General features: G+C 42.9%; 1 protein-coding gene across 4 annotated transcripts in view; it reads left to right on the forward strand.

Annotated features, from left to right (window-relative positions):
• Nucleotides 1–21,668, forward strand: part of KIF3B (kinesin family member 3B) — a 97,292-nt gene that overhangs the window by 57,101 nt on the left and 18,523 nt on the right. For 2 of the 4 annotated variants that reach the window (XM_074406388.1, XM_039479610.2), the window contains exon 2: nucleotides 19,872–21,339. In XM_074406388.1, coding sequence (XP_074262489.1) covers nucleotides 19,936–21,339 — 1,404 coding nt within the window. In that variant the 5' untranslated portion in view covers nucleotides 19,872–19,935. Of the gene's footprint in view, nucleotides 1–4,070; nucleotides 10,693–19,871; nucleotides 21,340–21,668 lie in introns of those variants that run through there. The other 2 variants (XM_074406387.1, XM_074406386.1) reach the window with 2 other exon arrangements.

Consider the following 21,668-nt stretch of genomic DNA (forward strand, 5'->3'; position numbering starts at 1 on the left):
TTTGTTGTTGTTGTTGTTATTTATTTTTGAGATAGGGTGTCACTCTGTTGCCCATGCTGGAGTGCTGTGGCATGATCATAGCTCACTGTAACCTCCAGCTCCTGGGCTTCAGTGATCCTTCACTTCAGCCTCCTAAGTAGCCAGGACCACAGGTATGTGCCACTACTCGTGGCTGATTTTTAAATTTTTCATAGGGGTAGGATCTTACTATGTTGCCCAGGCTGGTCTTGAACCCCTGGCCTTGAGTAATGCTCCTGCCTCAGCCTCCCAAAGTGCTGAGACTACAAGTGTGAGCCACTACACCTTGCTATGTTTTTGTGTTTAGTAGTTATTACTACACATTGGTAGTTTAATAGTTGCTGCTATATTGTCCCTGGCATTGGGCACTGAAGTTGTTTCTGCCTTTTTATAACCACATATAATGCTGTTATAGAGAATATCTCCTTCTCTCTCAGCCTCATAAGAGAACAATTCTAAATAAATGATTTGTGAAAAATTAGAACTTTAAAAAATTCTAACAGAGAACTGTACGTTTTTTTCTTCTTAGGATCTTCTAAAGGTATCTTAAAAAAAAAAGCTTTAGCTGGATGTGGTGGCTCATTCCTGTAATCCCAGTGCTTTGGGAGGCCTAAGTGGGAATATTGCTTGAGACCAGAAGTTTGAGACCAGCCTGGGCAATATAGCAAGACCCCATCTGTACAAAAAATATATAAATTTACCCAGGTTCAGTGGCTTGCACCTGTAGTCCCAAATAGTCAGGAAGCTGAGGCGAGGGTCACTTCAGCCCAGGAATTCAAGGCTACAGTTAGCCATGATTGCACCACTGCATTCCAGCCTGGGTGACAGAGTGAGTGAGATCCTGTCTCCAAAGAAGCAAAAAAAGCCAACTTTATTTAGATATATTTTACATATCATGAAGTGTTTTTTTGTTTTTGTTTTTTGGTTTTTTTTGAGATGAAGTCTCCCACTGTTGTCCAGGCTGTAGTGCAATGGCGTGATCTCAGCTCATTGCAATCTCCGCCTCCTGGGTTTTTAAGTGATTCTCCTGCCTCAGCCTCCCAAGTAGCTGGGACTACAGGTGTGCGCCACCACACCCAGCTAATGTTTGTATTTTTAGTAGAGACGGGGTTTCACCATGTTGGCCAGGATGGTCTCAATCTTCTGACCTTGTGATCTGCCTGCCTTGGCCTCCCAAAGTGCTGGGATTACAGGTGTGAGCCACTGCACCTGGCCATAAAGTTATTTTTAAAATAAATTTGTGTTAAAAGACAGTAGATTTAAAGAAAAAATGTTGAGTAAATAGTAGTACAGGTGATGGACGTGGCAAAAATTGTGAAGAAGCAATCAGATTACTGACATTTAGGACATGCTGGTATGGAAGAAAGGCCATGGACTTCGGAGCCAGGTCAACCTGGATTCGGCCTGCTTTGCCACTTATTAACTCAGGGTGCCATGTGACTTCCCTAAGTCTCTGTTTCTTTTCTCCTGTAAATTAGGTCAGGGTAGAGTTACAGCTTGTGGGCCAGATACTTGCTGCCTGTCTAGTCCTACACCGTCCCAAGCAGCAGGTTTTAGTGCTGTTCCCATTTTACAGATGAGAACATCAGCTCTGAGGGGTAAGAAACTTTCACAGAGCCTCAGAACTAGGAATGATAGGCTGGGCGCAGTACTTACATGTGTAATCCCAGCACTTTTGGAGGCCAAGGTGGGTGGAGCACTTGAGGCTAGGAGTTTGAGACCAGCCTGGCCAACATAATGAAACCTGCTCTGTGCTGAAAATACAAAAATTAGCTGGACATGGTGGTGGTGAACCCCTGTAATCCCAGCTGCTTGGTAAACTGAGGTAGGAGATTTGCTTGAACCCAGGAGGTGGAAGTTGCAGGGAGCCGAGATCATGCCACTTATACTGCAGCCCGGGTGACAGAGCAAGACTCTGTCTCAAAAAAAAAAAAAAAAAAAACCTAGAATGATAGAGCTGGGTTTCAATCCCAGGTGTGTCTGAATCTCTTTTTGGCTATTGAGGCTCCCTCTGCCTGTTAAATACAGGTTTTGCTATGGTTCTCTGCCAATAGCATTATTCACAATAGCCACGAGGTAGAAGCAGCCCAAATGTCCATTGACAGATGAATGAATAAAGAATATGTGGTATAGGCTGGGCGCAGTGGCTCACGCCTGTAATTCCAGCACTTTGGGAGGCCAAGGCAGAAGGATTGCTTGAGAGGAGTTCCAGGCAGCCTGGGCAATATAGTGAGACCTTGTTTCTGTAACCAATTTTTAAAAATTAGCCGAGTATGGTGGCACGTACCTGTAGTCTCAGCTACTCAAAAGGCTGAGGTGGGAGGATTGCTTGAGCCTAAGAGCTTGAGGATGCAGTGAACTGTCATTGTGCTACTGCCCTGCAGTCTGGGTGTCAGCAAGACTGTGCCTCAAAAAAAAAAAAAAAAAAAAAAAAAATATATATATATGTTACATACAGGAATGGAATATTATTCAGCCTTTAAAAAAGAAGGAAGTTCTGATACATGCTTTAGTATTGATGAACCTTGAGGGCATTGTGCTGGGTGAAATAATCCAGCAAAAGGACAAATAAAACCGAAAGACAATACTGTTATGATTCCACTTATCTGAGGTATCTAGAATAGTCCAAATTATGGAAACAGGGTTACCACGGGCTGAGGAAGGGGAAACGAGGAGTTATTCAATAGTTACAAAGTTTCAGTTTTGCAAGATGAAAAAGTTCCAGAAATGTGTTAATAACAATGTGAATATAGTTAACACTACTACTGAACTATACACTTAAAATGATTAAGAGGGTAAATTTTATATTATGTGGGGTTTTTTACTGTAATTTAAAAAAATTTTTTTAATGATAAGCCATTGGTTAGAAGGTGATTTTTTTTTTCTTTTGGAAAATCCCAGTTACACGTAAAACTAGAATAATGTAGTGAATCATGAACCCATATCTAGCAGTACTCAGCACTTGGCAATGCTGTTTTACCTATAACCTTCCATGCAACTCACCCCTGAAAAAGATCCCAGACAGCATATAATTTTATCTGAAAATATTTTCATTTATCTCGAGGATAAGAAATTTCTTTTAAAAAAATAGCATTTTTACACATAAATAAGTAATGGTAATTTCTTAACATTGTCTCATATTCAGTCTTCCAATTTCCTTGTTATCTTATACTTTTTTTTTTTTTTTTTTTCCAGACAGTCTTGCTTTGTCACCCAGCCTGGAGTGCAGTGGCGCCATCTAGGCTCACTGCAACCACCGCTTCCTGGGTTCAAGTGATTCTCCTGCCTCAATGTCCCAAGTAGTTAGGATTACAGACACACATGCACCACGCCCAGCTAATTTTTGTATTTTTAGTAGAGACAGGGTTTCACCAAGTTGGCCAGGCTGGTCTTGAACTCCTGACCTTAAGTGATCCACCTGCCTCGGCCTCCCAAAGTGCTGGGATGCCAGGCATGAGCCACCCCACCTGGCCTCTTTTTTTTTTTTTTTTTTTAGACAGGGTCTCACTGTATCACTAAGGCTTGAAGTGGTGCAGTCAGACCTCTCTTCTGCCTCAAACTCCGAGGCAGCACAAGCAAACTCCTGGGTTCACATAATCTTCCCACCTTAGCCTCCTGGGTAGCTGGGACTACAGGCATACACCACCACATGTGCCTCATTTTTAGAAAAATTTTTATGGAGACGAGGTCTCACTATCTTGTCCAGGCTGGTCTTAAACTCCTAGACTCAAGTGATCCTCCTGCCTCAGCATCCTAAAGTGCTGGGATTATGGGTTGTAAACCACCTAGCTTGGTCCTTGTGCATTTCTTAACAGTTGGTTTGTTTGAATCAAGATAAAAAGTAAGCTGGACATGGTGGCTCACACCTGTAATACCAGCACTTTGGGAGGCCTAGGTGAGCGAATCCATGAAGCCAAGAGTTTGAGACCAGTTTGTGCAACAAAGCAGGACCACTCTCTACAAACAGTTTAAAAAGTTAGGCCAGGGCCGGGCATGGTGGCTCAAGCCTGTAATCCCAGCACTTTGGGAGGCCGAGGCGGGTGGATCACGAGGTCGAGAGATCGAGACCATCCTGGTCAACATGGTGAAACCCCGTCTCTACTAAAAATACAAAAAAATAGCTGGGCATGGTGGCACGTGCCTGTAATCCCAGCTACTCAGGAGGCTGAGGCAGGAGAATTGCCTGAACCCAGGAGGCGGAGGTTGCGGTGAGCCGAGATCACGCCATTGCACTCCAGCCAGGGTAACAAGAGCGAAACTCCGTCTCAAAAAAAAAAAAAAAAAAAAAAAAAAAGTTAGGCCAGGCACAGTGGCTCATGCCTGTAATCCCAGCACTTTGGGAGGCTGAGGTGAGTGGAGACTTGAAATCAAGAATTCAAGACCTGCCTGGCCAATATGGGGAAACCCTGTCTCTACTAAAAATACAAAAAAATTAGCCAGGCATGGTGGCAGGCATCTGTAATCCTAGCTACTTGGGAGGCTGAGATAGGAGAGTCACCTGAACCCGGGAGGCAGAGGTTGCAGTGAGCTGAGATTGTGCCATTGCACTCTAGTCTGGGCAACAGAGGAGACATTGTCTCAAAAAAAAAAAAAAAATTATTCGGGTGGGGTGGCGCACACCGGTAGTCCCAGCTACTCTGGAGGCTGAGACGGAAGGATTGCCTGAGACAGGAGTTTGAGGCTGCAGTGAGCTGAGATACTGCCATTGCACTCCAGCCTGGGCAGCCGAACAAGATGCTGACTCTTAAAAAAAAACAACCGAATGTGCACAACATTCCTGCCTCTGGGAATGGATCCTACCAACTGCTCCCACTTATCCTAAAAGTATATATGTTCAGAATAGCCATTAAAGTACTGTTTGCAGTAGTAGATGACCATAAACAATCAGAAGGTCCGTCATTAGGGAATGGACTAAACAAAGACTCTTTTTTTGACGGCATGGTGGCTCACGACTGTAATCCCAGCACTTTGGGAGGACAAGGCAGGTGAATCGCCTGAGGTCAGGAGTTCAAGACCAGCCTGGCCAATATGGCAAAACCCCGTATCTATAAAAAATAAAAAATTAGCTAGATGTGGTGGCGTGTGATTATAGTCCCAGCTACTTGGGAGTCTTAGATGGGAAGATCGCTTGAGCCCAGGAAGTTGAGGTTGCAGTGAGCTGTGATTGTGCCACTGCACTCCGGCCTGGGCAACAGAGACTCTGTCTCAAAATGAGTGAATGAGTGAATGAATGAATGAATGGAGGTAAGACAGAAATGAAAGAAAAAAGAAGCAGCTGGGCATGGTGTCTGATGCCTGTAATCCCATACTTTGGGAGGCTGAGATGGAAGGATTACTTGAGCCCAGGAGTTTGAGACCAGCCTGGGCAACGTAGTGAGACCTTTGTCTCTACAAAAAATAAAATTAGCCAGGTTTGGTGGCATGTCCCTGTAGTCCTAGCTACTGAGGAGATTGAGGTGGGAGGATTGCCTGAGCCCAGGAGGTTGAGGCTGTGGTGAGCCGACATCATATTACTGCACCCCAGCCTAGAGTGCAGAGCAAGTCTGTCTCAAAAAAAACAAATGAACATGCTGGGTGCAATGTCTCACGCCTGTAATTCCAGCACTTTGGGAGGCTGAGGCGGGCGGATCACAAGGTCAAGAGTTTGTGACGAGCCTGGCCAACACGGTGAAACCCTGTCTGTACTAAAAATACAAAAATTAGCCAGGCATGGTGGTGCCTGCCTGTAATCCCAACTGCTCAGAAGGCTAAGGCAGGAGAATCGCTTGAACCCAGGAGACGGAGGCTGCAGTGAGCCAAAATCATGCCATTGCACTCCAGCCTGGTTACAGAGCGAGACTCCATCTCAAAACAAAAGAGAGAGTAATGCAGATATGTTAGGAAGATTTACATGTTCACTGTATACTCTGTACAGCTTGAATTGCTTCAGTCTGTGCATATATTGATACACACATGTATATATGCATATATATCAAGTGTTTTAAAAATATATGAGTTTATATATGGGTTTTAAAATAAGACAAATCTGGTTTTAAATCCTGATTCTTCCACTTAGTTGTCATGTAACCTTGGGCAAATTAATTTCCCTGAGTCTCTGATCCTTATTTTTTAAATGAGGCTAATGCCTGCCTGCCTTCTAAGGTGATTTTGAGGATTAAAAGAGGGCTCACATGAAGCTCTTGGTATATTGTGAGTTGTGACTCTTGAAGACAATAAAACCCAAGACTCACACTGATTCTGAATGGTAGGTGTTGTCCAATAGACTTGAATATATATTTTTTAATGTATTTTATGAATGTTTTACAATTGAATGCCAAAAAGAGTTTCTTTTCCTCTTTCCCTACCTAAATAAATGCTTTCTTTATTTGCTCGTTCATTGATCAAATGACAGAGTACATGGCTCCAGTTTGAATTCAGAGCAGGCATTTATTGTTCATATTACTCGACTGTGACCTTTTTAGGTTTCTTTCCAGAGAACTAGCATGTCTTCTTCAGACATTTAAGTTGAAATCAAGGTTCTGGACTTTTCTCCAAAGAAAACATTGCTTTATTGCTTCTCTCACCTTAATTATAAAAAACAAAATACATGCACCCATCAAAAAATACAAAGAAAGTAAAAAAATAATATGCAAGTTCACCACCCTGGAGGTCAATATTGCCTGCATTTCCTGAGTATGTATTAGTACTTTTCAATGGTAAAAGCTAAGCATTTAACATTCATTAGTTTATTTAATCCTTAGAACAGTTCTTTAAGGGAGGTATTGTTATTAACCATACTTTGTGGAAGAAGAAACTGTGACTTGCATAAGTTTCTTAAGATTTTATAGCTAGTAAATGGCAGAGTAGAAATTCAGACCCAAACCTGTTGAACACCAGAGCTCATGCTTTTAACAATGTCTTTGCACTGTTTCCCAAATCTACATCTGCACATGTGCGTGTACACATAAACATGAACTGTATCATAGTAATTCTTCTTCTTCACTCAACAATGTCTTGAATGTTGCTCATACCTAAATACCTAGAGGTTTGTTGCCGTTGTTAATGACTTCATAGTTTCCCATTATAGAGATGTGCCATAATTGAACCACTCCCTTATTGATAAACATTTAAGTGCTTAGAGATGGTGTTGTGACAAACACATACGTGTATTACATCGTTGCATGTGTACTTAGTTACTCAGTTATGTCCTTAAAATAATTCCAAGAAATGGAATTGCTGTTTCAAGGGAGAATTCACATGTAGAGTTTTTGGCATTGATTGCCCGACTGCCCTCAAGTATGTTGTGCCAGTTTGAGATGCTGTGGTTCTTATATGTTCTGTAAGGAACATTTTGAAAGTTTTTAGACAGTTCACACAGCTGTTTGGCTTACAAAAAAGATGACCTTATGTTTATAAATAAGGCCCGTAGTAACAGAATATATATATATTTATATGCACACGCACACACACATATATATACATATATACACACATATCTTTTTTATATTTTTTTATACACACACACACATACACACACATCTTTTTTGTGTGTGTGATGGAGTCTTGCTCTGCTGCCCAGGCTGGAGTGCAGTGGCATGATCTCGGCTCACTGCAGCCTCCACCTCCCAGGTTCAAGGGATTCTCCTGCCTCAACCTCCCGAGTAGCTGGGATTACGGGTGTCCACCACTATGCTCAACTAATTTTTTGTATTTTTGGTAGAGACAGGGTTTCACCATGTTGGCCAAGCTGGTCTTGAACGCCTGACCTTATGATTCGCACGCCTCAGCCTCCCAAAGTGCTGGGATTACAGGTGTGAACCACTGCACCTGGCCAACCAGAATATATTTTGTTAGTTTCTTATTTGACAGCTTTGCTCTAAATGCTTTTTAGAGCTGATGCTTTATGACTTGTTACATTTACAATAGAAAATTAAACGTTCCATTGTTGTGGACCTAATAGAAGCTCTTTTATGAAGCTTCATCATAAATTTGGGACAAGTAGGACCTACTAGGTCCCCTCATGTGTCAATTAAAACATTTTTATTGTCTTATATTCATGATGGTCAACACAAATGGACAGATAAAATGGGAAAAAATAGTAACTCCTGTATATTTGTTTAATTTCACAAAGCCTTTCCATCTCTCTCTTTCTCCTTGATTTTATTTTGTTTTTTGGCTAAGTAATGTATTTACATGATTCAAAACTCAAGAGGTAGAAAAGGGTATACACACATTGGGAGGCTGAGGTGGGCATATCACTTGAGGCCAGTAGTTCAAGACCAGCCTTGCCATGGCGAAACCCCGTCTCTACTAAAATTAGCAGGACATGGTGGCGGACGTCTGTCATCCCAGCTACTCAGGAGGCTGAGGCACAAGAATCACTTGAAGGGGAGGCAGAGGTTGCAGTGAGCTGAGATTGCACCACAGCACTCCAGCCTGGGCACCAGAGTGAAACTTGGTCTCAAAAGACAAAAAGTTTCTCTTCTGTTTTTGGCCTTCATCCACCCATCTCTTAGGGAAAGCTGGTGTTGTTATCTGGTAATTGTTACATGGTTCTTGTGAATTCTTTCAGATATATTTTATGCACATATAAGCAAATGTAGAACCATTTCCTCAATAGTATAACCATTTCTTCAATAGTATAAAATGTCCTTTTAAAAATTCTGCCTAGCAGTGGTGTTATTTTTCAACCCAAATTGGATAATCTTGTTTTAAAAAGTGTGTAACTCCCAGCTGGGTGTGGTGGCTCACGCCTGTAATCCAAGCACTTTGGAGGCCAAGGTGGGCAGATCACCTGAGGTTGGGAGTTCATGACTAGCCTGACCACCATGGTGAAACCCGTCTTAAAAATAAATAAATAAAATAAAATAAAATAAAGAAGTGTGTAACTCCCATTGTGAAACTGGCCATTGTAGGAAGCAGAGACCTAGAATTGGACTTGCTTTCCTGGTGTGGTTCAGGGATTGCAAACTCAGAGACCTGATACTTCAAAAACAATTAGAATCACTGTAAAAGGCAGGAGTGTTGATGGTGATGAGGTGGATACAAACAGCTGCTTCCCCTGAGAGAAGCCTGTCCAGGGAATTGGTTTAGGCTGGTTAGCAGGGAGTCGCTTTTATCTTGCTCGAGCGTTGCAGTGCTTTTCTGATGGCTCATGTGATCTTTGGCTCGGGCTGCAGTTCAGATACTCTGAGTATTTGAACTCTGGGCCAGGCAGTTGGCAGGTGGTTGCCTGATCTGATCTTAGAGGACATTGCTTTGGAATGCATTGATTAGGGGTGCATTAGTATGCACTCTGTGTGCCCATAGATTGCACCTCTTTGCAGGGTTGTTCCTGGGGAATTGCCAGACCTTTATTTTTTCCCATTTGGAGATACCATATACTTATTAAAGAGAATTTGGAAAATACAGAAATCTTGAAAGAGCAGGGAAAATCACCTGTACTATTATTCAGGGTTGACCACTATTGCTGTTTTTACATGTGTCTTTCTTTTTGTATAATGGTGATTGCATACAGTGATTCAGTTTTGTAAATTGCTTTTTCATTTATGATAAGCAGTTTCTATGTCATTACAGAGCCTTGGGAGATGGCATTTTAGAAGATGGGCTAGTATGTCAGGCCTTTCCTAATCAAATCATACATACGTGAATTTGGTCATAGACAGAGATGTCTACAAGAGCCAGGCAGGAAGTATAAATTAGCAAAGTATGCTGCATGTGAAGCAGGAGAGACTGGTGTTGGAGAGGATTCCTCTTGCTACCACTTGGGGTTCAGGCCAAGGACTATTAGATATTCCCATGTTTCCAGATAAGTGGAAATTTTGTTTTTAATATAAAATTGTTGTTTATTTTTGAATTAGAAAAGTATCAGGCCAGCTGCAGTGGCTCATACCAGTAATCCCAGCACTTAGGGAGTCCAGGGCGAGTGGATCATTTGAGGCCAGGAGTTCGAGACCAGCCTGGCCAACATGGCAAAAACCCAGCTCTACAAACAAATACAAAAATGAGTTGTGCAATCCCAGCTATTCTGGAGGCTGAGGCAGAAATTGCCTGGGAGGCAGAGGTTGCAGTGAGCTGAGATTCCACCACTGCACTCCAGCCTGGGTGACAGCGCAAGACTCTATCTCAAAAAGCAAACAGAAATTCAGAGAATAATATAATAAATAGAATTAACAAAGTAAGAGAAATGTTAGCATTTTCTCTTACAAACTTGAAACTTTCCTCTGTTTTTTAAGAGAAAGGATAAAATATTACAGATAAAGTTGAAATATCCTTTCCTTCTCTAGTCCCATTATCCACACTTCCCATTGCCCTGTTTGGGCAGCCACTATTATAAATTGTTATATGTCCTTCGATCCCATTTTCTTGCTTTCTTTCTTTTTTTTTTCAGAGACAAGGTCTCGCCCTGGAGTGCAATCATGCAGTCATGACTCACTGTAACCTCCACCTCCTGGGCTCAAGTGATCCTTCCACCTTTTTATGGAGTAGCTATAGGTGGTAGGCCACCACACCAGGCTAATTTTCATTTTTTTGTAGAAATAGCTTCTTGCTCTGTTGCCCTGGATGGCCTCAAACTTCTGGACTCAAGTGATTCTCCTGCCTCAGCCTCTCAAAGTGCTTCAGTTACAGAGGTTTGAGCCACTGCATCCATCCTATGCCACTTTTTAAAACTTACACATACATAAATGCAAATCCGTGAGTACCATATTGTTTTATAAGTTCTAATCATAACTATTATTCTGCAGCTTTGTTTCTCACTCAGCCTGTTTATTTACCTATGTTAAATATGTAACCCTAATTCAGAGGTTGGCAAACATTTTCTGTAAAAGACCAGACAGTAAATATTTTAGTATTGTAGTCTATATTGTCTCTATTGCAACTACTCAACTCTATTCAACTCTATAGTTGATGCAGCAATAGATAATATGTAAACTAAAGGATACTGCTGTTCTAATAAAACTTCGTTTACAAAAACAGGCTCTGGGTGAGATTCGTATTATAGGCTGTAATTTACTAACCTCTGCTCTAATTTATTCTTTATTACCGATAACTACTGAATGGTATATTGTCTTTTTTTTTGAGACAGAATCTCGCTCTGTCACCCAGGCTGTAGTGCAGTGGGGCGATCTCAGCTCACTACAACCTCTGACTCTTAGGCTCAAGCGATTCTTGTATCTCAGCTTCCTGAGTAGCTGGGATTACAGGTGCATTCTACCATGTCTGGCTAATTTTTGTATTTCTTAGTAGAGACAGGGTTTTGCCATGTTATCCAGGGTGGTTTCAAACTCCTGACTTCAGGTGATCTGCCTGCCCCAGCCTCCCAAAGTGCTGGGATTATAGGCATGAGCCACCGCACCCAGCCATATTGTCTGTAGTAGGAATATACCATGAATATACCATATTTTTATTTTTCAGTTCTCCTATAAATGGATGTCTGGGTTGTTTCTAGATTTTTTGTTTGTTTTTTTTGGGGGGACAGGGTTTTCCTCTGTCACTCAGACTGGAGTGCAGTGGTGTGATCATAGCTCACTGGAGTCTTAAACTCGTGGGCTTAAGCAATCCTTCTGACTCAGCCACCCAAGATGCTGGGGCTACAGGCATGTGCCATCACACCAGGCTAAGTTTTTAATTTTCTATAGTGATGAGGTCTCCTTATGTTCCCAGGCTGGTGTCCAACTCCTGGGCTGAGGTGATCCTCCTGCCTCAGCCTCCCAAAGTACTGGGGTTGTAGGTGAGAGCCAGCATACCTGGCCAGTTTTGTTTACAGATAGTGTCTCCCTCTGTCACCCAGGCTGGAGTGCAATAGTGCTATTATAGCTCACTACAACCTCCAACTCCTGGACTCAAGGTGTCCTACTGCCGGAGCCTCCCAAGAAGCTGGGACTGTAGGTATGTGCTACCACACCCAGCTATATCTTTAAAATTTTTTGTAGAGATAGGGGGTCTCACTATGTTCCCCAGGCTGGTCCTGAACTCCTGGCCACAAGGAATCCTCCCACCTCGGCCTTACAAAGTGGTGCGATTACAGGTGTGAGCCACTGCACCCAGCCTGTTTTCCAGTGTTTCTATTATAATAACCATGCCGCAGGAAGCATCTTGTCCATGGTGGTTTTATTTATTTATGAGATGTACTTTTGCTTTTGTGGCCCAGGCTGGAATGCAGTGGAGCAATCTCAACTAACTGCAGCCCCCGCCTCCTGGGTTCAAGCAATTGTCATGCCTCAGCATCTCGAGTAGCTGGGATTACAGGTGCCCGCCACCATACTTGGCTAATTTTTGTATTTTTATTAGAGACAGAGTTTCACCATGTTAGCATGGCTAGTCTCGAACTTTTAACCTTAGGTGATCCACCTGCCTCAGCCTTGAAAAGTGCTGGGATTACAGATGTGAGCCACCACACCTGGCTCATGTTGTTTTAAATACCAAGTAGGCCAAATAAAATGTTTCAGATAGAGAATATAACTAGTTTGTGACCTCTCTCTTAGGGTTTCCTTAGGAAGCCAATAGTTACTGAGAATCCAATCCACGCCTAGTTCTGGACTTTGAGGTGAGACTCCATGACAGCTAGCAAGGTGAGGATGCATGAAGCCAAACACAAAAGAGTTGGAGAACGGTCTGAAGAGTGTGGTGGCCGTGACAAATGTGCGTCTGATTTCCTCAGCAGATAAAAGAGATGAGGTTGGGGAAAGATTCAATTTTTCATGTTCAATAACCATTCAAACAGTGGGTGTTAACACTGAATGACAAGTTGCAGCAGAAAAGGTCTTCAGGGTGAAGGCGATGAGCTGCTGATTTGTGCTTGCTTCTTTCCTGGCAATTCTTTGAGTTCCTTTAAAGATTTATCACTCTGTAATTAGACCCACTGGAAGAATAACAAAGGTAATAAAGGAAGAGTATTAGGGCATCTTTCCAAGAAAACTCTCTCCTTTGAGGAAGACCCAGAATAAGATTTTAAGCCTCGGTGGCAGGAAATTAACTTATTCCATTTTCCTGAAAGAATATGTCAATAATACATGACTAGTTCAGTCTAGCTGGGTGAGTTCAGAAAAGAAATGGTGTTCTGTGTTCAGAGTTGAGGAGATTTAATTAAGGGGACTCATGCTTTGGGAATTCTTCCTTTTTAAAGATTTTTAAGATTAATGTAGGTCATTATCATTCCTTTGTTTCTGTCATTTTGGAGAGCTCAGAAAATATACGGAGCTATTACAAAGCAGCTGAACCTCGAGGTCAGTTTGCTGCAGGCTTTCTTTCTTTCTTTTCTTTCTTTCACAGGCTTGGAGCCCCATTCTTTTGATAGGTAAAAGTTGGACAGCTCTGCCTTCTCAAAAATCTGTAATGCAGAAGAATCAGTCCTCTGCACTGACCTGTCTCCCTGCCCCGCCCTGCTATTCCCTTGCTCTTTCTCTTTCAGGTCTAGGATCTTGTCTGGCAGGCTTGTGCACTGCAGCAGAGGTCTTCCCAGAGGAGGCTCAGGGGCTGGGATTTTCCCTTTGCACCTAGATCAGCTTTGACAGGCCTCTGTTGAAATGCAGGGAGAGATAGGCCGTAGCTCAAGAGCCATTCCCCCGAAATGACACCGTAAACTGGCCATTCTAACACATGGCTCTTTCTTCCCAACTGGCAAAATTCTTTTTTTTTTTTTTTTTTTGAGACGGAGTTTCGCTCTTGTTACCCAGGCTGGAGTGCAATGGCGCGATCTCGGCTCACCGCAACCTCCGCCTCCTGGGTTCAGGCAATTCTCCTGCCTCAACCTCCTGAGTAGCTGGGATTACAGGCACGTGCAACCATGCCCATCTAATTTTTTGTATTTTTAGTAGAGACGGGGTTTCACCATGTTGACCAGGATGGTCTCGATCTCTCGACCTCGTGATCCACCCGCCTAGGCCTCCCAAAGTGCTGGGATTACAGGCTTGAGCCACCGCTCCCGGCTCCCAACTGGCAAAATTCTAATAGCATCTAGAAGAAGCTTGTTTAACCCATGACCTGGGACAGCTTTGAATGTGGCCCAACACAAATTCATTAACTTTCTTTAAACATGAGATTTTTTTTTCTGCAATTTTTTTTTAAGCTCATTAATTATTGTTACTGTTAGTGTATTTTATGTGTGGCTCAAGACAATTCTTCTTCCAGTATGGCCAAGGGAAGCCAAAAGATTGGACACTCCGATTTAGAAGATAATGAATACATTCCTGAAGGGCCTCCTTTTGCATAGTTTTCTTTACATGGCTTGAGATTTTGTTCTTATTGAACATCAATTAGGTATTTAGATCTCAATTTAATCTGAATTTTGTTAGGATAATTGTTACAAATTGAACCATAGAAATGTTATTTTAGGCTGAGCGCGGTGGCTCATGCCTGTAATGCCAGCACTTTGGGAGGCTGAGGAGGGCGGATTGCCCGAGGTCAGGAGTTCAAGACCAGCCTGGCCGTCATGGTGAAACCCCCTCCCCCACCCCCGTCTCTACTAAAAGTGCAAGAATTAGCTGGGTGCAGTGGCGGGCGCCTGTAATCCCAGCAACTTGGGAGGCTCAGTCAGGAGAATTGCTTGAACCTGGGAGATAGAGGTTGCAGTGAGCTGAGATCCCACTTGGGTAACAGAATGAGACTCTATTTAAAAAAAAAAAAAAAAAAGAAACATCATTTTAGACTGGGTATAGTGGCTCACACCAGTAATTCCAGTACTTTGGGAGCCCAAGGCAGGCGGATCATCTGAGGTCAGAAGTTTGAGACCAGCCTGGCCAACATGGTGAAACCCCATCTTTACTAAAAATACAAAAATTAGCCTGGAGTGGTGGCAGGCACCTGCAATCCCAGCTACTTGGGAGGCTGAGGCGGGAGAATCGCTCAGACCTGGGAGGCAGAGGTTGCAGTGAGCTAAGATTGCACCATTGCACTCCAGCCTTGGTGACAAGTGCAAAACTCAGTCTCTGAAAAAAAAAAAAAAGAAAAGAAATTTTATTCTAGTGATGTTTAATGCATAAAATTAGGACTCCTCCTTAATCTCTGGAATGACCCCTTGACAAGTGTTTTGGATGAATCTGTATTGTTATTTTAATCCAGCTTTATATTAGTTTACAAAGTATTTCCACCCATGTAAGCACCTCTTAGTCTCATAATCATCCATAAGAGAGAAGAATTACATCTATTTTTTCAGAGTTTACAGAAAATAGCTTCAGAGAGGGTAAGAGGTCTTCTGTTTCTTCATTCTAGGCAACAGTATTTTATTACATGTAACAACTAGAAGAAATATGAAAAGCAACTTGTTGTGTTTTCACTTGCTTAGCAGCAGAACAGTCTGTGAAGATCAGTGGAGGAATATGTTGATGCTCTCTATTTATTAAGCCACAGCATATATGCCCAAGTGGCCCATCACCGCTTCACCTTCTCCCACCATGGGAGAATGGCAGGAAATTCACAACGAAAAAGAATACTGCTGTTATTGTTCTACATATCTTTTAAAAATTACAACTGCATATATCCTTGATTCAGCAATTCCACTTCTAGAAATTGATGGTTACAGAAATACTTTCCCACACATGAATGATTATATGTCCTAAGTTTTTCACAGCAAAATAACAGAAACAGCTGAAGTGCATCTGCAGCAGTGACATAAATTCTGGTGCATGCATACAGTAGAGTATTATGCCGCTGTTGCAAAGAGTAAAGCAGCTCTGTATTTACTGAGGGAACAGACTCCAAGGACACTGTTTGTTATTGTGTGTAATATGTTTGTGTAAAAAGGGAGGGGACAAGTGTGTATTAATACATATTTGCTTATTATGTATCAGTAATTAAACATCTCATAACACTTGTCTGTGGGCAGCAGAACAGGATTGCTAGAGAACAGGTCACAAAGAGAGAGAGAGACCTGTCACTGAAGGGCCTTTTGATAAAAAACAAAACAGCCGGGCCTGGTGGCTCATGCCTGTAATCCCAGCACTTCAGGAGACTGAGGTGGGCAAATCACCTGAGGTCAGGAGTTCAAGACCAGCCTGGCCAACATGGTGAAACCCTGTCTCTACTAAAAAAAATCACAAAAATTAGCTGGGCGTGGTGGTAGGCACCTGTAGTCCCAGCTATTCAGGAGGTTGAGGCAGGAGAATCACTTGAACTCAGGAGGTGGAGGTTCTAATGAGTTGAGAATTGCACCACTGCACTCCAGCCTGGGGAACAGAGGGAGACTCTGTTAAAAATAATAACAATAATAATGAATTACATGTTTTTAAAAATCCCTGCATTTAGGCGTGGTGGTGTGCATCTACAGACCCAGCTACTTGGGAGGCCAAGGTGGCAGGATATTGCTTTAGCCTGGGAGGTCAAGGCTGCAGTGAGCTATCATCACGCCACTGCACTTCAGTCTAGGTGACAAAGTGAGACTGTCTTTTAAAAAGCAAAAAAAAAAAAAAAAAAAAAAAAAAAAAAAAAAAAAAAAAAAAAAAAAAATCCCTGCACTGAGGTTTTTCAGAGTTTTGGGTCTTAAATATACCAGTAAAGTACTCTGACCTGGTTACTACCTACCCTCACCCAAAGGACCCATTTAACCCTTTCTTCTGCTCCCTGAGTTTCCCAGCACCAGATGAAATTATCTCTTTTTTTGTTTTTACTTTATAAAATTTTAACACCCCCCCTTCTTTTTTTTTTGAGATGGAGTCTTGCTCTGTCACCCAAGCTGGAGTGCAATGAAGTGATCTCAGCTCACTTCAGCCTCCGTCTCCCAGGTTCAAACAATTCTCCTGCCTCAGCCTCCCGAGTAGCTGAAATTACAGGCACCTGCCACCATGCCTGGCTAATTTTTTTTGTATTTTTTTTTAGTAGAGATAGGGTTTCACCATGTTGGCCAGGCTGGTCTTGAACTCCTGACCTCAGGTGATCTACTGGCCTTGGCCTCCCAAAGTTCTGGGATTACAGGTGTGAGCCATCACACCTGGCCCGATTTTCTTATTTGCATTCCAATTTGATTAAATTTATTGATTGATTTTGTATTTTCAGTAGACCGTGGTGGCGGGTGCCTGTAATCCCAGCTACTTGGGAGGCTGAGGCAGGAAATTTGCTTGAATTTGGAAGGCAGAGGTTGCAGTGAGCTGAGATCACTCCATTGCACTCCAGCCTGGGCAATAAGAGCGAGATTCCATCTTAAAAAAAAAAAGAATTATTGATTGAATGAGTGCTTTTTATGTAATGTATTATACCACATTCTTATTTATTTGCACACATTTTGCACAAGCCAGTTTTTATTGATGATTGTGGGATTGAAAAGTATCATCAGCACAAGCTAGGGAATTCAAACACTACGAATGAGTATGCTGTGAAAAGTTTTTCCTCTTTCTCTAGGCTTCTGAGTCTCCTAGGCCCACAGTTCCCCTGCTAAGGTTGCTACTGTTACTACCTATAGAAGTATATTTCTAGCAATATGGTATTCATATCAAGCATCTAGCATGCATATATCCCCCCTCTTTTGCCCTCTGAAATCTGGGTAGATATCCCCCCTTTTTATATGTAATGTTTGTTTTTTAAATAGAGTTTCTTTTTAGAGCAGTATTAGGTTCACAGCAAAATTAAGCAGAAGGTAGATAGATTTCCCATATACCTCTGCCTCCACACATGCAGAGCCTCCCCCATTATGGACATCTCCTACCAGAGTTGTACGTTTGTTACAAGTAACAGACCTACACTGACACATTATCACTCAAGTGTGTAATTTGCATTAAGGCTTATTCTTGGTATTATAGCTTCCATTTCTCATACCATGTAAAGTATACTATACACACTATCTCCTACTTTTTTTCACTTAACAACATATCTTGGTATAGGATTACATTTAGATTTAGATTACCACATTCTTTTTTTAATTTAATACACACACACACACACACACACACACACACACACATATATATATATATATATATATATATATATATATATATATGATCTTTTTTTTTTTAAGAGACGGAGGGCCAGACACAGTGGCTCAAGCCTGTAATCCCAGCACTTTAGGAGGCTGAGGCGGGTGGATCACAAGGTCAAGAGATCAAGACCATCCTGGCCAACATGGTGAAACCCCATCTCTACTAAAAGTACAAAAAAATTAGCTGGGAGTGGTGGTGTGCACCTGTAGTCCCAGCTACCCCAGAGGCTGAGGCAGGAGAATTGCTTGAACCTGGGAGGCAGAGGTTGCAGTGAGCCGAGATCAGGCCACTGCACTCCAGCCTGGTGCCTGGCCACAGAGCGAGACTCTGTCTCAAAAAAAAAAAAAAAAAAAAAAAAAGATGGGGTTTCACTGTGTTGCCCAGGCTGGAGTGCAGTGGCTATTCACAGGTGTGATCCCACTACTGATCAGCTCGGGGGTTCTGACTTGCTCCGTTTCTGACCTGGGCCAGTTCACTCCTCCTTAGGCACCACATTCTTTTTAATAACTGCATAGGATTCCACATATATTAAATATATTTAATTTAATCAGTCTTCTCTTGATGGGAATCAGGGTTGCCCACAATCTGTTGCTACCATAACAGATATCCTTGTATATATGTCATTGTTTAAGATATGTATCTTCAGGATAAATTCTTAGAAATACAATTGCTAGGTCAAAAGTTATATGCATTCTAAATATTGATAGATAGTTCCAAATTGCTCTACCCAGAGGTTGGGATAGTTCAACAGGTTATAGTAGCTCAACAGAATGTAAGACTTGATTTCATTCTGTTATGTAGGATGGAGTGCAGTGTGACACAATCATAGCTCACTGCAGCCTTGAACCCCTGGGCTCAAGCAATCCTTCTGCCTCAGCTTCCTGATTAGCTAGGAGTACAAGCACACATTACCACCTCTGGCTAATTTTTATTTTTTATTTTACTTTATTTATTTTGAAACAGAGTCTTGCTCTGTTGTCCAGGCTGGAGTGCAGTGGTGCAGTCTTGGCTCTACAACTTCTGCCTCCCAGGCTCAAGCGATTCTCTTGTGTACCTCAGCCTCCCGAATACCTGGAATTACAGGCACCCGCCCCCACGCCCAGCTAATTTTTGTATTTTTTGTAGAGATAGGGTTTAACCACATTGGCCAGGCTGGTCTCAAACTCCTGGCCACAAGTGATCCATCCACCTTGTCCTCCCAAAGTGCTGGAATTACAGGTGTGAGCAACCAAGGCTGGTCATTATTTTTATTTTATTTATTTTTGAGATAGCATCTCAGTCTGTCATCCAGGCTGAAGTGCAGTGGTGTGATCACAGCTGACTATACCCTTAACCTCCTGGGCTAAGGCAGTCCTCCCATCTCAGCTTTTCAAGTAGCTAAGGCATGAACCACTGTGCCCGACTAATTGACTTTTTTTGTTGTTGTTGTTAGAGACTGGGGCTCACTATGTTGCCCAGGCTGGTCTCAAACACTTATACTCAAGTGATCTTCTGACTTCCTCCTCCCAAAATGTTGGGATTACAGATGTGAGCTACTGTATACAGCCTAATTAAAAAATGTTTTGGAGACAGGGTCTTACTTAGTTACCCAGGCTGGTCTCAAACTCCTGGCCTCAGCAAACTCCTGCCTCGACCTCCCAGAGTAAGACCCAGACTTTTAAAAGATTTTCAGCTGCCTCAGCCTATAGCATAAGATCAAATATTGATTGAGAAGAGGATGGACTAGAGTCTGCAGTGGCCTGTAGTCTAGTGGCCTATGCCCATACCCTTCCATACTGGTGGACTACAGATTTTATTTTTGCCACGGAAGCTGGTTAATTCCTGTGAGGAAATACACAATGTAGTAATGTTATCAGATATTGCTGTCAGGTTACCAAAGTGAAGATTATTTAGGTGTGTTAGCTTCTGTCAGGCAGCCCGCAATAGCAACAGTACTGTGCTTATTTACTTCTGCTTTTTTTCTAGGTCCTTAGCATTCTGATACATTTTGAATTGACACCTCTCAAGACTGACTGGGTCAGAGTTCATCATGTCAAAGTTGAAAAGCTCAGAGTCAGTCAGGGTGGTGGTTCGCTGTCGGCCCATGAATGGCAAGGAAAAGGCTGCTTCCTACGACAAAGTGGTGGATGTGGATGTTAAACTGGGGCAGGTGTCTGTGAAGAACCCCAAGGGGACGGCCCATGAAATGCCCAAGACCTTCACCTTTGATGCAGTCTATGACTGGAATGCCAAGCAGTTTGAACTGTACGATGAGACATTCCGACCGCTTGTTGACTCCGTCCTGCAAGGTTTCAATGGAACCATTTTTGCCTATGGACAAACTGGGACGGGAAAAACCTACACAATGGAAGGAATCCGTGGTGACCCTGAAAAACGAGGAGTCATTCCCAACTCATTTGACCACATCTTCACCCACATCTCTCGATCCCAGAATCAGCAGTACCTGGTCAGGGCTTCTTACTTAGAGATCTACCAGGAGGAGATCCGAGATCTGCTCTCAAAGGATCAGACCAAAAGGCTTGAGCTCAAAGAGAGGCCCGACACAGGAGTGTATGTGAAAGACCTGTCTTCCTTTGTCACCAAGAGTGTGAAGGAGATAGAGCACGTGATGAATGTGGGGAACCAGAACCGTTCTGTCGGTGCTACCAACATGAACGAGCACAGCTCACGTTCTCACGCAATTTTCGTTATCACTATTGAGTGCAGTGAGGTGGGCCTCGATGGTGAAAACCACATCCGTGTAGGGAAATTGAACCTTGTAGATCTTGCTGGCAGCGAACGGCAAGCCAAGACTGGCGCACAAGGGGAAAGATTAAAAGAAGCTACCAAGATCAACCTCTCCCTTTCCGCTTTGGGTAACGTCATCTCTGCTCTGGTGGACGGCAAAAGCACTCACATTCCGTATCGGGACTCAAAGCTTACCAGGCTCCTCCAAGATTCCCTTGGTGGCAATGCTAAGACTGTGATGGTGGCCAATGTGGGGCCTGCCTCTTACAATGTAGAAGAGACTCTGACCACTCTGCGATATGCCAACCGTGCCAAAAACATTAAGAACAAACCAAGGGTCAATGAGGACCCCAAGGATGCCCTCCTTCGAGAATTCCAGGAAGAAATTGCTCGGCTCAAGGCCCAGCTGGAAAAACGGTCCATAGGCAGGAGGAGGAGGCGAGAGAAGCGGAGGGAAGGTGGTGGCAGTGGTGGGGGTGGGGAAGAGGAGGAGGAGGAGGGAGAAGAGGGTGAGGAGGAAGGGGATGATAAGGATGATTACTGGCGGGAACAGCAAGAAAAACTGGAGATCGAGAAACGGGCCATTGTAGAGGATCACAGCTTGGTTGCAGAGGAGAAGATGAGGCTGCTGAAGGAGAAGGAGAAGAAGATGGAGGACCTGCGGCGGGAGAAGGATGCTGCCGAGATGCTGGGCGCCAAGATCAAGGTACCATCGCCATACCCTTCCTTAGACCCTTGATATCCAGTACTCAATAAACGTCCATTTAATTGACATGAATATGATTTTTTTCACGTTTACAAAAATGAAAATGGAATTACTAATGAGACTATTACATATGCACATAGTGTAAAGAACAGCAATGAAAGTACCCATGTACCCCCGACCCAGTGTAAGAAATAGAACAACATCCTTTTTTTTTTTTTGAGATGGATTTTCATTCTTGTTGCCCAGGCTGGAGTACAATGGCGTGATCTCGGCTCACTGCAACGTCCACCTCCTGGGTTCAAGTGATTCTCCTGCCTCAGCCTCCCAAG

Source organism: Saimiri boliviensis, chromosome 9 (assembly GCF_048565385.1).
Source record: "Saimiri boliviensis isolate mSaiBol1 chromosome 9, mSaiBol1.pri, whole genome shotgun sequence".
Taxonomy (NCBI): Eukaryota; Metazoa; Chordata; class Mammalia; order Primates; family Cebidae; genus Saimiri; species Saimiri boliviensis.